At 39.6% G+C, this 17809-nt stretch overlaps 2 protein-coding genes and 1 non-coding gene across 7 annotated transcripts in view; all 3 read left to right on the forward strand.

Moving 5' to 3' along the window:
• LOC123768469 (uncharacterized) overlaps positions 1-10496 on the forward strand; it is a 90348-nt gene extending 79852 nt beyond the window's left edge. For all 5 annotated transcript variants that reach the window (XM_045759058.2, XM_045759048.2, XM_045759039.2 and 2 more), the window contains exons 4-5: positions 5714-5832; positions 8202-10496. In XM_045759058.2, the coding sequence (XP_045615014.1) occupies positions 5714-5832; positions 8202-8589 (507 nt within the window). In that variant the 3' untranslated portion in view covers positions 8590-10496. The remainder of the gene's footprint in view (positions 1-5713; positions 5833-8201) is intronic.
• The window catches only part of LOC123768447 (uncharacterized), a 487820-nt gene that overhangs the window by 413011 nt on the left and 57000 nt on the right, over positions 1-17809 (forward strand). The window lies entirely within an intron of this gene.
• On the forward strand, positions 10659-10851 carry LOC123769582 (small nucleolar RNA U3). Its single transcript, XR_006774276.2, has one exon. It is a non-coding gene; the product is annotated as a small nucleolar RNA U3 (small nucleolar RNA).

Here is a 17809-nt window from a genome sequence, read left to right on the forward strand (position 1 = left end):
CAAAGACGAGTGAACCAATGAACCAATCCAACTCGACTGAACCAGTGCCAGCAGTAACCATGTACCATGAACAAGGCACAATGATACAAGTTGGCACCCTGGTGAGGGTATATCTTGAGGTTGGTTATCTTGAGAGGATTTCGGGGCTTAGCGTCCCCGCGGCCCGGTCCTCGACCAGGCCTCCTATTTGTTACACAACCCCAGGAAGCAGCCCGTAGCAGCTGTCGGCTCCCAGGTATCTATTTACTGCTAGGTCACAGGGTACTGGGAACATTGAACACAATTTCTTCACTGTTCATCACAGTAGTTTACCTGTGAGTAAAATGATTGGCAGATCGTCTTCTGGGTAAACAAACGGCGCTAAATTACTAAACTGTTCCTAGAACCTAACTAAAAAGCCTAAATCTCAACATAAACAACGTAAATGCAAGGAGCAATTTTTAACTTGATGCCCGGGTTATCGTGTTCCCACAGTGCCTGATTGATGAACTGGTTATCGTGTTTCACACACCACAATATCAGATGTCACTTATCTGATACCTTTATAATATATTTAATCATTATATATAGGCTATATAATATACATATACTCAGATACGGTAAAAGTGAGGACCTTAAACATAATACAGGGTACAGAACACAATCAAATCTAACCATAGCAGGAAAACAACATGTAAAGGATTTGGGAATAATGATGTCTGACGACCTAACGTTTCGGGAGCATAACTAAGCAAATATTGCGTCAACCAGAAAAATGATAGGATGGATTACGAGAACTTTCAAATCCAGGACTCCCATCACAATGGTTGTACTCTTCAAGTCACTTGTGTTGTCCCGTCTTGGGTACTGCTCAGTACTCACTTCCCCCTTCCGAGCAGGAGAGATTGCTGAAATACAAGGAATTCAGAGAACATATACGGCACGCATAGACGCGATAAAGCACCTAATTTATTGGGATCGTCTCAAAGCTCTCCAAATGTACTCACTAGAAAGGAGACGAGAGAGATACCAAATAATATACACATGGAAAATACTGGAGGGACAGGCCCCAAATCAACACAGTAAAATATCACGTACTGGAGTGAACAATATGGAAGAAAAAGCAGAATATGACCAGTGAAGAGCAGAGGTGCCATAGGCACAATCGGAGAACACTGTATAAACATCACAGGTCCGCGGTTGTTTAACGTCCTCCCATGGACTATATGAAATATTGCCGGAACAACCGTGACATCTTCAAGAGAAAACTAGAGTTTTCTTCAAGAAGTGCCTAATCAACCGGGCTGTGGTAGGTATGTGGGCCCACATACCCACCACAGTATGGTGGTGGGTGGGCCCACATACCCACCACAGTATGTTGCTTGGAGCGGCCTGTGGGCCGCTCCAAGCAACAGCCTGGTGGACCAAACACTCAAAAGTCAAGCCTGGCCTCGGGCCGGGCTTGGGGAGTAGAACTACTCCCAGAACCCCATCAACCAGGTATATAAGATATGATATATATAATGTATGTATATAGAAACCTTCCTACCCCCTTGCAAAATTTTCTAATCTTTCCACTTTCTCTTCGTCCCAGTAATTTTAGCGTCGAAGGGGTCTTAGCGAAATTGGAAATAGTATTATTTGCCATTTCATGCAAAGGTTTAGTGGGCATGTTACTATACCGCAAGTCGCCTATGACCATCCCCTAAGAAAGACCAGTCGCCCTGCAACGTCTGGTGAGGCTGGTGAGTCAAGAGACAACACCGAGCCGGACTGTCTTGCCCAAAAGCTCCCGACCCCTAACCTCAAACACAGGAAAATATACAATGTATCGTCGACTGCTCTTCCCGGAGCGTTGCCATGCATTTACCAGGACTTAAGCTCCGGTTAGGGCATGACGACACAGCTGGTCATGTCGCCATTTATGTCCATTTAATTAGGGCCGGCAAGGAGGACATGACCAGGAGGTTGTCAAGGCTCCCGACCGCGGCACCACGACAACTCTTGCACCTGAGGATAACAGTTACATGGACACTGTGGGTATTTCCATTGTCAGGGGTGTGTGTGCTGGGGCCTTGAGTCCCACACCCGCTGCTACAGTCACTCCTCTACCCTCCCTCCCTCCTTACCACCCTCCCTCCCTCCTTACCTCTCTCCTTACCTCCCTCCTTACCTCCCTCCTTACCTCCCTCCCTCCCTCACCTTCCTTTCCTCCCTCCCTCCCTCCCCTCCTTCACCCCTCCCCTCCTTCACCCCTCCCTCCTTCCCTATTTACCTTCGTCACTGCAGAGCACACACAACTTTGATAAGATATATAATTTAAGCAATAAATTTTTATTCGGCAAAGCAAAATTATGCCATCATGCTCAAGTGGAACCTGCACATTCCAGCGGCAGAGTCAGCTGAGAGTGCTTGGTGAAGTGTTACATCACCGTAGTGGTGGTGTGGGGCAGCGCTGGCCTCTTACTCTTACCCTCAAGTGAAGTTTAGCACTTTGAGTGTGCTGGACGGTAAAGCGACGGTCTCGCTTCATGCATGTCAGCGTTTAATCCCCGACCGTCCAAGTGGTTGGGCACCATTCCTTCCCTCCCTGACCCATCCCAAATCCTTATCCTGACCCCTTCCAAGGGCAATATGGTCGTAATGGCTTGACGCTTTCTCCTGATAATTATCCTTGATGTTGTGGATATAGTTGGCTTCCACAACAATCAATGTAGCCCACTTGTTGACCACCCATATCAGATAAGAGTATTTCCTTGTATTTCAACTCATTTGGGTTTCCAGCTTCCATCTATGTCCTCTCTTCATACTTTCTCTCACTTTAAAAGAGGCTGCCCTTGCCCCATTGTCAATTCTCCTCAATATAATAATTATTTTATTATACTGTATGTAGTTTGTATGTTGCGTTTGTCCCCTCCGTTTTCTTCTCTCCAGATTTGGTCTTTCTCTTAAACCTTACTTCATAGCTTAGTCCTCTTAGCTCTGACACTAATCTTGTAGTAAGACTTTGTACTTTATCAATTTTGGCTTTATGCACCACTAAGAGTGCATCTAGGCCGGTGCCGCAAATTCAGATATTGGTCAAAGGCGACATAGGTTACCTTGAAAGGGCCCTGGTTTAGGGTTCTAAACATTAGAACAATGTTTGCCTGCATCCTATATTCTGCCGCTGTAACCCTGCTTCTGTATGCCTCTGGAAATAGTGTTGGAATTATATAGTCTCCAAATCCTTATCTCTTCCCAACTCCTATACTGTAGTTTCCTTTTCCTTGTGATGTAAATATCTTCTGGTTTCCATTCTCCCTTTCCCATTTTCATTATTTTACACTTGTTAGGAATTCTAGTAACCATTTCTTTGCCCAATCTGCAGTTTATCAAGACCATTCTGTAACATTCTGCAATCTTTCGTTTTTATGTCCCTCTTTCTTTGGTTTGTCTGCAAACTCTTCTGGGTAAGGATAGTTTGCAGAAATAAATTTACCCTTTACATAAACTTGGAACATTAGGGTCCTAGGAACAACCCTTTTGGAACAAAAATAGTTCAAATTACATATGCTTCCTTGGCTATGCCAAATTTCATAATTAAATTCCGATATTGATACTGTATATTATTTCCTGAAATGTGGATTAGTTTACCCAATATTTTTGAGGTGTTTGAATACAAACACTTTGGCTTTATATTTATATATCTAATATTGCTTTGTGACAATTGCTTATTTCTGTATTGTTTCTACACCACTTTTGTTTGTAATATCTTGAGAGGGGGGGTTTTATGAACCATGCCTTACTCCACCTCACCAATTAACAACAAAGTTACCTGCTGATTCCAGGGTAATTACCCAGTCAGCTGCTTGCTGGGGAGGAGAGGTGGTGTTAGTGTTTGGAAAGGGGGCCCCCTTCCATTATAACATTAGGCAGTGATGACTTCTCTGGCAAAAGATTTATGCATTTTGAAGGGAAACCAGAATTCCCTTCCCTACCTTTTTGAAGGGAAACAACGACGACTTCTCTTGGGTACCCTCTCTCCTACGTTTTGCCTGCATACCACTAGGACCTGGTTGTGGCTCACTGCTTGTTTTTCTTATTAAGAATCTTTCCATAGAGACTTATTTTTCCCTACATTTTAACACTTGTCTGTAGTGAGGCATCAGTGTCATTAAAAAGGTTAAGGTAACGACCTACTGCAGCTTGATTTGGGCGAGTTGTTTCAACAAAACTTTCCATTTCTTCTCATACTGCACACCACTTGCTGAGGAACCCATGGCATGGTATATATAATAATTATTTGTATGTTTAGAAAACAAAAAAGCTGAAAAACTTAAATTCTTTACAAAGAATTCAAGTGCGATCATCACTAAGCGGGAGCCACTGGTAAACTGAAGTGCAGTCGCCTGTGCCACCAGGAATTACGCGCTTGGTCGACCCATACGTGTATCAACGAGCTCGCAAATCGAGGCAAAGCTCATAAACCGATTTCAATTTTACAAAGAAATAGAGCTTGCAACCCTAAAAATTAGTAAAGAGATCCTGGTTGTGGCTCAATGCTTGATTTTCTCACTTCTCACAAGGAAACGTTCCATTGAAGATTGTTTTTCCCTTCTTTGCAACACTTGTCTGTAGTGAGGCATCACATTGTCATTAAAAAGATAAATGCAACGGCCTACTACAGCTTTATCTACGTGATTCTTTTCAGCAAAACTTTGCAGTCCTTCCCATACTGCACACATTTTCTTAATTAATGAGGAAGGGACTTTCTCTACTGCCTCCTCCTTCCTTCCCCTGAATATTTGTTGTACTGCCTAGGTAGTTCAACAACATGAGTACCATTTTCATGCTTACAAATCGTCTCTCGTTTTTCCTCTATGGTCATTCTCACATGTGACTTCTTGCCTTGAACCTTACCACTGGCTTTCTTGGGACCCATGGCGAGATATACACTGTAATAACAACTTTTATACTCAAATGGCCAAAAAATCCAACAAAAAACTGTAAATTCTTGTGAAGAATTCAGGCAGGATAGTCACTGGATGTGATGCACTGGTAAACTGAGGCGCGATCGCCGTGCCACCACATGCTAGGTCGGCCATACGTGTATCAACAAACTCGTATCCCGATGCAAAGCTCGTAACCAGATTAAAATTTTCCAAACAAATCGGCTCGTAACCCAAAAAGTTTGTAAACAGGGACGTTCGTAACCCGAGGTACCACTATATAATTATATATTCAGTACTGTACTTAACTTTTAACTCGTAATACTACTGTACATGTAAATAATTCATATTTATACTGTAGTTAAATATTCTATTAATATTTTGCTTTCTAATTCACCCTAACTGCTCTAACTGTACTGTGGTCACCAGTTTTAGTTATTAAATAATTTAATTGAAATTCCACCCCTTTGCCCTGTTTGACATTTGATCAATTGTGACTCCTAGTATCAGTTTGTTTTTTGGCATAATTTTGTGCTTGGGGTTGACTCTCCCACTAAAACATTGTCATGACACATTTTCATAAAAAATACTCCATCCATTGTTGTTGTTTGCTTTATAGAGAATTTCATACATGTATGTACAGTATAAGAGTACTGTATAGTATTTTGTATTCACTTATGAAACATGTACAAACCAATTTTTAGTCTTTTGTACTTAGATGCTATTTATTAATAATTTATTTGTTGTTTTAAATAATACTGTATCAAGATGGCTACAAAATTTAACCATCATTCTTTTTACAGACCTCAAGAGGCCCAACCTTGCCAGATCCCGAAGATAAACCTCCAACCTATGACCAGATTGTAAAACTCGATGGACTTCCTCCAGACTATTATTCCATCCTGACTGAGAAACCTCCTAGGTAAGAGGTTTATATGATGTAAAGTTTGCTTGTCTTGTGCATGGAGTATGGATGTGACAACTCGACTGCCCACCATAGGGAATTTTAACAAGACAGTTGATTGGATGAATCTAATATCACATTTGGAAGGAGAAAAATTTCTTGACGTAGTTTTTCTTGATAATTTAACTCCCCGCATTTTGCTAGTCAGATATATTTCCATTTAAGATGGCCCTATACTTTCATTGTAATGCCAACGTGGCACAGTCATAGCAATGTCTGTGGCTCATTTAAATGTGATTTCTAGAGATGTGGTTGTGTCTACCTCAGCATTTAATGTTGAAGAATTTTTGAAGTAGTGGTGATCACTATGAGAGGTCCCTCATAAGGTGGATACAGTGGTCGGTGGATAGCATTAACTCGTACAAAAATGTGCTTGGCAAAGTGATCAACCATGGGACATGTATATTGTGTTGATTGTCACAACAATCATTGGTTTACAGTGGTTGTCACAACAATCATTGGTTTACAGTGGTTGTCACAACAATCATTGGTTTACAGTGGATGGGTCCAACAAAGCATGGAGGGTTTTGGGGCAAGGAGTTTCCTGGGGAGCTAGAGGTAACTATAGGTGAGGTCCACTTCAGAGAAATCGCCGTCTTCCTCTGTCGAGGAACAAATATTGTAGTGGGCCAGTGGAAAGCTCAGTCAGGTGTGGCAACATGACTGCATCCAGAGCATGGCTTTAAGATTCTAGTTAAAACATTATACCATTCTGTTGAACTCTGGGTGACACCACCTGGATTGGTAGGCCATGGTGTGGTAATGCACAGCACCAACGAACTGCATGATATCTTTCCACACATAGAAATTGCTTGAACTGATGAGCCTGGTCAGTGATAACAGAGTGCACACTAAATTTGGAAATACAACCATGAAAGAAGGTGGGATCAACAGACCCTGCAGTCTTGTCCAACTTAGGTACAGCTTTTGGCCGTCTGAGGAACCAGTCGATGCAAGTTATGACGTAGAAGTGGCTATGGGATGAAAGTTAGTTGGGGTGCTCTGATGTCAGTGTGTGCTACCTGCCAAAGGAAGTTTTACAGTGGGGGTCTTTTGTATTGCAGTGAACCTTGGATTGTTGACACTGGAGGCAGGAACACACCCAATGGATGAACATAAACATTGAATATGCACCACACCACCTACTCTAGAATATGTTAGGTGTGCAAGGGAGTGGAAGGCCAGGAGGTTAATTTTTTGGTAGTAGGCTGGGATGCAGGATGTTGTTGTGGAAGGATCTTCTGTGGTTCCTCTGCTGCCTACCACCCTAAATCCAGTGGTATAGTGGAGCATTTACACTGGCTGCCTAAATTCATGCCATAATATCTAGCTTGATAACCTTTCTCTGGTTCTCCTTGCTGTTTATTTTGATAAAAAAACTAGCAGACCTCACGACTTTTCCCTGGAACCTATTGCTGCATGATGGGTCCACCCACCTTCATGGGAAACCATGACTTCTATGACAAAGATTTATCCAGTACCACCATACCGCCCACCACACACCAAACATGTGTGTCCAGTGTTCTCAACTTTGCCACACATGTCTTTGTCTAAGTTGATGTATTTGATCCATGGTTGGTGTGGGGCAGAGAGGAGAGAGTTGCCGAGAGATGTGGTTGCATAATTATATTGACAAGCAGGTTGCTACACTCCCGAAACTTTCTAAGTATAAATACGATACTTTATGAAGTGCAGCACACTTAGGATCAACCATAATTAATAATATACTGTACTATAATTTTAAAATGTTGCAAAATGCCTGAAAAATTGCAAGGGGGTCAGACTGAATTTGTGAAGGCTGTTTGATCTGGTTCTACAAAAAACAAAAAATGTTAATCCATGTTCAATCTTTCATATTGCTGAAGAGTGCTGCATCTTTTTGAAAATAAGGATAACAACAAAAAAATTAGAATTGCAAAATCCTGTTATTATAGCAACATTTAAAGTTTGGTATGCCTGTATTACCCACAGGTGGGAATTTCTGTTTCCTATAGATATATATTTTACCTGGTTGTTTAAATGTTGATAATACAATATTAAAGTATGTACAATACCTATGAAATGTACAGTACTCTTTTTCAAAGAATATTATAACAATGGAATGATATTGTGAAGCAGTCAAAGCAAGAATGATTTTCAGCATTAAGATATGCCTAGATAAACTCCACATACAAGAGAGGGGAAACTTTACACAAGCCACTGGCTTTCATTTTCGTTTTTATTAGATACAGTTAGTGGAGTTTAGGTATATTATACAAAGTATAGAGTACATACAGTGAATATGCATTATGTCAGATCAAATTTACATGGCTCATTTCTTTCCGCAGATATGAAGAGTTAAGTCCAACATTGGGATGGGGTGCATGCGCATTACCTGCAAAGTTTTACACAACTGAACATCCTTGCGTTCACACATCAACAGTTGGCTCGACTGGGTCCATTGAGGTTGTTCTTCACGGAGAGTCTACGTCCTCATTTCTTCACGAGTCTCCCTCGTGGTCATCTCAATCTGGTCTTTCACCTGCTAATAATGGTGTCCAAAGTCCAAGTTTTGCTAGTGACAACCCAAGTTTTCAACTTGTTTTAGAGGATATTGATGCAAAGGAAAGCTTGTCATTAGCAATGTCCCAGGAAAATGATTCAACTCAAGAAGAGAGAATAGAAATGGAAAAAGATGATGATAGCAAAGTTCCTACAGATCATAGTAGTGTTTAAGCTTTTTACCACAGTTTTAGTAATATTTTGCCCACATTTGAAACTGCTGGCTATGAAGCTGTCCTTTTGGACAATAAAGACATCATATCCATACTGAATTTTGTTCAGTATGAAACATGGGGGAGGGGGGGTTCTCTTGTTATTTGTTTGACTATTCTTGATATACAATACTCTGATTCAGCCCAGAGTGGAAATCTAGAATGGTGCTTCTAATACGCTTACATGCCTGTAAAGTTAATCTTACATATGGTGCGTTTTATTGTCATGTTGACAAGTGATGCTGATACGTCCAGAACTGTTACTTATGTTAAATGTCGGTAAGTTCAGTCAGTTTGTTACTTATGTTAAAAATATGTGATCATATTTTTCACTTTTCTGATGACTAAGGGTTTGAGAAATGCTGACAGTGGCATTATTTGTTCGGTAAGGGTAGACTGGCATCGTACAATAATGTGTAGATTATTTATGAAGAATGGACAATGCCAATGGTGTGTGGAGAGAGGTGGAGTGCCTGCAGGTGCCAAGGCTGCTAAACCTACTTACTCAGGTACTGCAGATTCTTTCACAAGATGTTGTTCAGATACATTTTGTATTATGTAATATGCTTTGACTTGAATTCCCCAGTTGTAGAGGTACTTATACAGAAGAAAATACATTTTTCTGACTTCTTACTGCAGCATGACGAGTATAATATTTATACTCGTGATGAATATATGTACACACAATTTGTGTGGTATTTCTTGTACTGTATTCTTTCTGAAAGTAATCTAAATTTGTTAAAAATTAAGTTACTGGTTCCCAGCAAGAGGGAATTGCCTTCACTTTTAAGGTAGAATTTGTATCACATATATAGTACATTTAGTACTATGAATGCACAAGAGCATCTTTTGCTTTTTTTTTCATCTCTAGAAGCTAAAGTAAATTGATCTTCAATTTTTAGGCAAAAAGTTAGGATTTAAGGCACTCATTTCCTAGCTCAAGCTGCTGTACCTAGTGACAGCACGTCACAGATTCTGCAGTATGGTGCTGTACCTAGTGACAGCACAACTCATATTCTGCAGTACAGTGCTGTACCTAGTGACAGCACAACTCATATTCTGCAGTACGGTGCTGTACCTAGTGACAGCACAACTCATATTCTGCAGTACGGTGCTGTACCTAGTGACAGCACAGCTCATATTCTGCAGTACGGTGCTGTACCTAGTGACAGCACGGCTCATATTCTGCAGTACGGTGCTGTACCTAGTGACAGCACAGCTCATATTCTGCAGTACGGTGCTGTACCTAGTGACAGCACGGCTCATATTCTGAAGTGCGATGCTGTACCTAGTGACAGCACGGCTCATATTCTGAAGTGCGATGCTGTACCTAGTGACAGCACAGCTCGTATTCTGCAGTAAATTATGCTGGTCAACACCCCTAACCAGTGTAATCATAATCCACAGAGAGGCTCTAACATTCTCTTAAAAAATGATTTAATCCAAACCCCTGAGCTATTGTAGTATTTTATAGCTGTAAGTAGCCATCGCTAGACTTATATCTGCATTATCTATTTATCTTGCCCTGTGTTTTTCTCAACACAACCAAACCAAAGATTCCATAACATGTCTTCAGTTGGATTTATTCTTTAAGGTTAACTAGAATGTACGGAATGTCGTAAGATGTTGATTGTGCACGTTAATTGATTTTTGATTGATTGCTAGTCTTAAGGGCTAGCAAATTCAAAATTTAGTAAGAGGAAGCTAAATCTTATGATTTCAGTGTTGGATGCAATAAGTGAATTCTGTATAACATGAAACCCCTTCAATGAGCATGTGTATGTGTGGTCCTACCATTTCTTGTGTACTTACATGTGATATGGCATATTTTTATAGGTCCTTTATACATTAAAAATACATAAATTAAAATTTATATTCCTAACCTTAAAAATCCATTCTAATGTTAAAACTATAATAGCATTAATGGTTTGAGGATATATCCTATTTGAACATTGGTTAATTTTTTTTCTATTTAATTCTTTATAATCTTATAGCTTGGTTGCCATTATTGGGAACAGGAAACCTGTATGGTTTACCAAACTTCTCTTTGGCCAGCTTCTATAGTATGACTGCCGAGTTCCGTGTCCACAAGAAATTGCACCACTGATGTAGCAAAGTATGAGCCTCTGAGGGGAAAGCTGTTCAAGGTTTAAGGCCTTGGACATTGATGACTGTTCTCTCCTGGTTTACTAGGAGTGGAGGAGGCTCACACAGGCTGAGCAGTGAGTACTGGCCTATCCCAGGATGCAACCCACAGCAATTGTTCAATGCCTTGCCACCTGTTTACTGTTAGATGAACAAAGGTGCATTAGGTGAAATGATGTATCCAACCATTTCTGTCCCGCCCAGAGATCAAAATTCGGTATCCTCAATTGTCAGTCGAGGACATTGGACCCAAGCCAGAATATATCCCATAGGGTGAGTATAAAGTGGTAAAGGTTTGATGGCTTGTGGATGTAAACATAGTGAGTGCTTTGTGTTTTCTGACCTGTCTGTACTCACCTAGTTGAGTTCTGGCTCTTTGGTCTTGCCTCTCAACTGTCAAATCAACTGACGTACAGGTTCCCGAGCCTATTGAGCTTATGTGTACACTTGAAACAGAACCAGTCTCCATGGTGCAGTGGTAAGACACTCGCCTGGTGTTCCGCGAGCGCTTTGTCATGGGTTCGTATCCTGGCCGGGGAGGATTTACTGGGCACAAATCCTTAGCTGTAGCCTCTGTTTAACGCAACAGTAAAATGTGTACTTGGTTGTAATAACGATTCTTTGCGGCGGGAATCGTATTCCAGGGACCTGCCCGAAACGCTACGCATACTAGTGGCTGTACAAGAATGTAACAACTCTTGTATATATCTTTAAAAAAAAAAAAAAAAAAAAAAAAAAAAAAAAAATGAAAAATACTTCTGTACTGTTGTTATTGTGGCCGAGTTACACACACACCTATGTAATAACAATAAAAATAATAATTTTTAATTTGAAAATATGAGGAAAAGCATGATAGTGGTTTATTAATTATTAGTCTATCGAAGCCACTAATATACAGTTTAGGGCATAACTTAAAATAATTTGGTTAAATTATTTATGGGTTGGACAGGGGTAAATGTTTAATTTTAAACAAGAGGTAAGCTAATATATATATAAATTGTTTAAGAAGATTAGCAAATAATATACAGATTTTATGATAATATAGAAAGACATGAATGAGCGAAGTGCAGGACAAGTGTCTTACCACTGCACCACGAGGACATTACTTAGTTTTCTCTTAAACCGATTGAGAGAGGGGGCAGTCATTGAAGTGGTTGGGAAGGTCATTCCACATTCTGGGTCCCTTAATTTGAAGAGCATTTCTAGTTTGGTTAAGTCACACTCTTGGAATATCAAATAGGCACCACTGGTGTGGTGCCCATGGGTTCTGTTACAACCTTCTAGAAAGCATTTAAGGTCAGGATTGGTAATACAGTTCAGAGTTTTAAATATATAGGGTATGCTAGAGAGGATGTGCAGTGACTTAATATCTTACATATTCAAAGGTTTAAGTAATGATGTCGAGTGTTGTCTGGGGCCAGAGTTTAATATTGTTCTAATAGCAGCTTTGTGTTGAGTAATTACATGACGTAGATGGTTTTGGGTAGTAGAACCCCAAGCACAAATACCATAATTAAGATAATAATAGATGAGAGAATAATAAAGCATTACCAAGGCATGACATTTCATTTTAGAAAGGATGCCAACTGTTTTAGAAACTTTTTAAATATACTGTATATTGAATGTGGCCCTGAAAATTTAATTTGATATCAATGAAAACACCAAGAAATTTATCATCTGTCTTGTTTGAACCTGTCATATTCACTAATTTGAATATTGTTAATTCTTAAATTAATTTTATCTGATGATTTATTACCAAACAAAATATAGAAGGTTTTATCAATGCTGGGATTATAAACCCATGGAACTGCCTACCCGGCGTAGCCATAAATGCCAAAACTCCTAACTTTTAAAGTACCGCTGGAAAAAGATTTCAAAGACAAATGGGAGCATATTTGACAATCCGCCGGCTTCCTGTCCTCTCCAAGGCCATTAGTGTTAGTAGTTCTCGGGTTAACTCAGGGAGTGCATCCACCAGGAGAAAACTGATTCCTTAAAAAAGTATATAATTGTTTGGTATAACGTAAAAAGAAAGAATTCCAAGTACATTCCTTAATTGGAAAAGATAAGCAAAAATATAGCTGATAAATGCAGAAAACCAGTTATAAGCAAAAAATAAGAAGTAGGGAAAAAAAGATATGGAACCAGAAAACACATTGGAACGCTTGTTGAACGTGGGTGTCATTTCGTCAACACCTGGAGAGTGTCTAGACACCAGCATAATAAAACCTTGCCACAAACTGCACCTATCATAAAGAAGAAGCACCACCATTGACCGCCAACTGCTTACATCGTCTAACTCTAAGAAACAACTCTAGCCTTGCCCAACCGTCAACATTGACGCTGGACCATGACACGTCTCCATCATCACTCTGCAGTCATCCCGAGGAGAAAACCTTCACACAAACTACATTTATCATAAAGAAGATGAAGACTCACCAGTGTCCAGAGTGTGGGAAGGTATTCACTAGTCTTAGACATGTGAAGACTCACATGTTTGTGCATTCCGGTGACAAACCTTATGAGTGTCCAGAGTGTGGGAAGAGATTCAGTCATGTTGTAAGTATGAAGCGTCACATGTTAGTGCATTCGGGTAACAAATCTCACGAGTGTCCAGAGTGTGAGAAGGTATTCACTCAACTTGGACATTTGAAGATTCACATGTTAGTGCATTCAGGTGAGAAACCTCATGAGTGTACAGAGTGTGGGAAGAAATTCAGACAGCGTGGAATTATGAAGACCCATATGTTAGTGCATTCGGGTGACAAACCTTATGAGTGTCCAGAGTGTGGGAAGAGATTCAGTCAGCGTGGCAGTATGAATATTCACAGGATGATTCACGCGAATCAAAATCCTTTTGAATGTGATGAGTGTGGCAAAAAATTTAGAGAACGTGGATCTATAATACGTCACTTATCAGTGCATTCGCGTGATAAAGCTCATCAGTGTCCAGAGTGTGGGAAGAGATTCAGTCAGCTTGGAGGTATGAAAACTCACAGGATGATGCATACGGATCAAAAACCTTTTGAATGTGCTGAGTGTGGCAAAAAAATGAGACACCGTGGGAGTTTAATTAGTCACATGTTAGTGCATTCCGATGACAAAGCTCACGAGTGTCCAGAGTGTGGAAAGAGATTTAGGCAGCGTGGAACTATGAAGGCTCACAGGATGACGCATACAGACCAAAAGCCTTTTGAATGTGCTGAGTGTGGCAAAAATATTAGACACCGTGGAAATTTAATACGTCACGTGTTAATGCATTTGCGTGACAAAGCTCATGAGTGTCCAGCATGAGGGAAGAGATTCAGTCAGGAACAGTGCAACCATGCTGGAACAGACGAACACACAAATATTGTTGAAGACATCTTGATAACTTATTAAACCAAAACTATTTATATGTCAGAAGAAAGACAGATAGATACATATTTTTTATAGTGGCGTTCAATAGCTTGTTGGTCATGGAGTGTAGGCGCCCACGTACTGGCAGATATATCTGCTTGATGGGGTTCTGCAGGTATATCTGCCAGTGCGTGGGATATATTGTATAATTAACAAATATACGCCAATAAAGCCAAAAATATTATATGTCTTCAGAAAGACCGAGATATTATCGTTATTGAGAGTGTACCAAAGGAAATATATCTTGTTGGAGAACAAAGATATATCATATCAAATCAAATCAAAATCAAATATATCAATTTTAAATTAAAGTTCAATGGCAACTCTCGCCCTTTCTATTGGAGATGCTGTCCATAGGCTCCTCTCCCTATCAATGGGAACTACAATCTTTTGAAAATCAATGTTAATTTTATCTAGATACTGTAATAAACGAAAGTTTTTTTATGTCATCTGAAAGGCAGCAATATAAGCAACATTTTAAACCCTTTGTCATAAATATAACAAGTGAAAGCAAAGATATATGCATTTTTATAGTTGATGGCTTCACTCAGGAAGTGAAGCCTGCACCACACCCAATAAATTGTGTAATTCGTTTGCATGTATGCTAATTAACCTTAAAAATCTATGTCAGAAGAAAGACATGTAGATGTTAATGTAATTATATTTCAAGAAATACTGTATACTGTATATCTTAAGTGAAAGCCAAGATATGGTTAAATAAAACCACATCACTGGTGTCCAGACACATGAAAACTATCTAGACATCAGTGTCCAGCCAGGTGGGGATCACAAGCTGCACATTACTGATACATTTTATAATTCACAGAGATGCATTGATGAACATCAATGTTTTATATTCTATTAAAAATACAGATATAAACTTTGTTTTTAAATGTTGAATGTAACAATATTTAAAGTATAAGAACCAAGATATATTTAGAATGTTATCGATGATTTAATAAATCGTTAGTCAGGCAGAGTGCCAAGAGTGGTGGAAGGTTGCTAATGTGGTACCAATTTTCAAGAAAGGAGATAGATCACTTGCGTCAAACTATCGGCCAATTAACTTAACGTCTATTGTGGGAAAGTTGCTTGAATCGATAATTGCAAATCCCCCTCTGTCGTCAATATAAAGAGAGGCTTAGAGCTCTCGAGGTTGTTACAGGTTATCACTAAGGCTACGGTGCCAATATTAATGTCAAAATGTAAATGTTTTCAAAATGATGTACCTTGCATACATCAGATCTTTAATGGATTATGCTGCGCCTCTGCTTGCTTTGATGTTTGAAAGCAAGCTTGGAGGGCATGAAAAATTGCAGAACGAAGCCTTGAGGATAATCCTTTGGTGCCCTTGTACCACAAAGATACATAACATGAGAGAGGAACTTTATATTCCGAACGTCGTTAATCGTGTTACTGAAAACTGTCAAAATGGTATAAAAATGCTTAGGCTAGGTCATCCTAACCCTTGCACAGTAGCTCTCCAGAATTTCTTTATTGCAGGTAACATTGTTCCAAATTTATTGTTATTTATTTATTTATTTATCTATATACAAGAAGGTACATTGGGTTTATGAGAGTACATAGCATAGATGTTTTAACATTCTTGTAAAGCCACTAACACGCATCACATAGTTTACATTTGGAATGTTCACCATTGGGAGATTCATTACCGGCAGCCACCTGCCATAGATATCAATATCCCAGCCTAATTCTGGCAATTATAATATCACACTGTCTAGTGGATGTTTTATGCTGCCCGTTCATATAATTATAGGTTCTAAACATGTCATCGCTCTGTATACTCGTGTTTTCTGGCGTTGTGTGTCAGTAACTGCTCTTCAGTCATCCCTAAGTAGCTGAAATATTGTGGCTTTTACAGCAGAAATTGGAATGCCCATATCCAACTCAGTTTCAGGCTTATCACATGGAGTTTTAGCTGCCTTGTCTGTGTCGTCATGCTGGACAACACCAATGCGAGATGGTATCCATACAAATGAGACTGAAACTCTTGCATCTTTGCATTAATTAATAATGTTGTTTATAATGGATGTTACAACATTCTTAGTATCTATTTTGCATGTTGGGTTTTTAAAGGCCTGAAGAGCTGACTTTGAATCACAGAAAATTACTCCTCCACTGTTCTTCAGTACGTTATTGGCAAGTTGTAGTGCAGCTAATTCTGCATGTGTGGAGCGCAGTCAGTTATTCAGTCTCGCACTGATGGGTCTGTGTGCATATGTTGTCTTGGTATATTCTACAGGTTGCTGCAGTGTGACCTGTTGACATTTGAACAGACCCATCAGCGTAAGCATAGTTTTCGTGAGGCCGTAAATTATTTATTAAAGAATCAATGGTTTCAAGCGTTGTTGCTTTCGGGAGTACTAGATTTTCCTTGCTCTTTTTGCTGATGGGCGGGTTAGACACTTGTGTTTCAGGGTATAGATATAATGGGATATCATTGGTAAGTACGTTGCATACAATAGGAATATTTAGTTTAATGAGATTGGTAACACTTCTACTCAACCAGCTTGCATATAGGTTGCCCGCTAACACGTTGACAACACACTCCCACCTACAAACAGCACTAGTCAGTTTTTTCTAAGTAGTAAGGGTGATGTTGGATCTCTCATCACCCTTACACAGAAGGTAGTACTGAGCTACTCAATTCTTTCACGTATGGGTGGGAGTTTCAGCTCCTCCTTCATTTGGATAATTCTTGTGCATCTGGTAGCTCTAGGAATTATCCTCATGGGTTCATTTTGAATTTTCTCTATAGCTTTCAGCCTATTGCTAGAAAGACTAATAAGATGCAGGGCATGGTAGTGGACTAGTGCCCTGATGAACATCATGTAGAACATTTTAGCATATTTGACATTATTACCAATGTGCTTTAATACCAATACCAATAAGTCAGAAAGCGTTTTGAAAGGACTTATCCTTTCTTTAAGCTTAAACTGTAGTTCACTTACAATGTCACTATTAATATGCACACCGAGGTATTTGTATTGCATGCAGTTTTCAATGCGCTGATCATTGACTTTAAAAACAGGATTATTGATTTTTTTTGAGGGGGGGGGGCATAAGGTACTGGTTTTACCTGTGGAGACGATAAGCTCACATTCAATACATTTATTTGCAAGTGTATCAAGGAATGTCTACAGCCAGTTGTCACTGTTTGCAAGGACGCAAATATCGCCTGCATAGCAGGTGACAGCCTCAATGTTATTCATCTCATAGTTTCAGTGTTATACATTTGTTTCAAACTGATGGGGGTATAATGTAAAGAGACCTGCACATCTTCCCAAGGGGGAAAATAGTAAATAGTTTTATCAGGACTAAGACACATTCAGTTTCATAAGGTTATTCTCACAACAACCGAGCCACACACTGTAAGGAGCTTTTTGCGGCGGATTGAGGGAACTGTCAGAATTGTTTAGAATGGATCTCAATTTAATTTTAATAGAGCTGGGGGGGGGCCATTATTTTTCAAAGTTTGCACAAAACATAGTACTAAGTAGAACTATTCTCTCCTAAATAGAAGGTAGCGGGTAGAAATAGCCTAAGCTACTCTATCCCTTTGAGATTGTTTTTCTTGTCTCAATAAACATTCTTGAATTTGAATAGAAGATCATTTT

This window comes from Procambarus clarkii, chromosome 86 (genome assembly GCF_040958095.1).
Source record: "Procambarus clarkii isolate CNS0578487 chromosome 86, FALCON_Pclarkii_2.0, whole genome shotgun sequence".
NCBI classification, from domain to species: domain Eukaryota; kingdom Metazoa; phylum Arthropoda; class Malacostraca; order Decapoda; family Cambaridae; genus Procambarus; species Procambarus clarkii.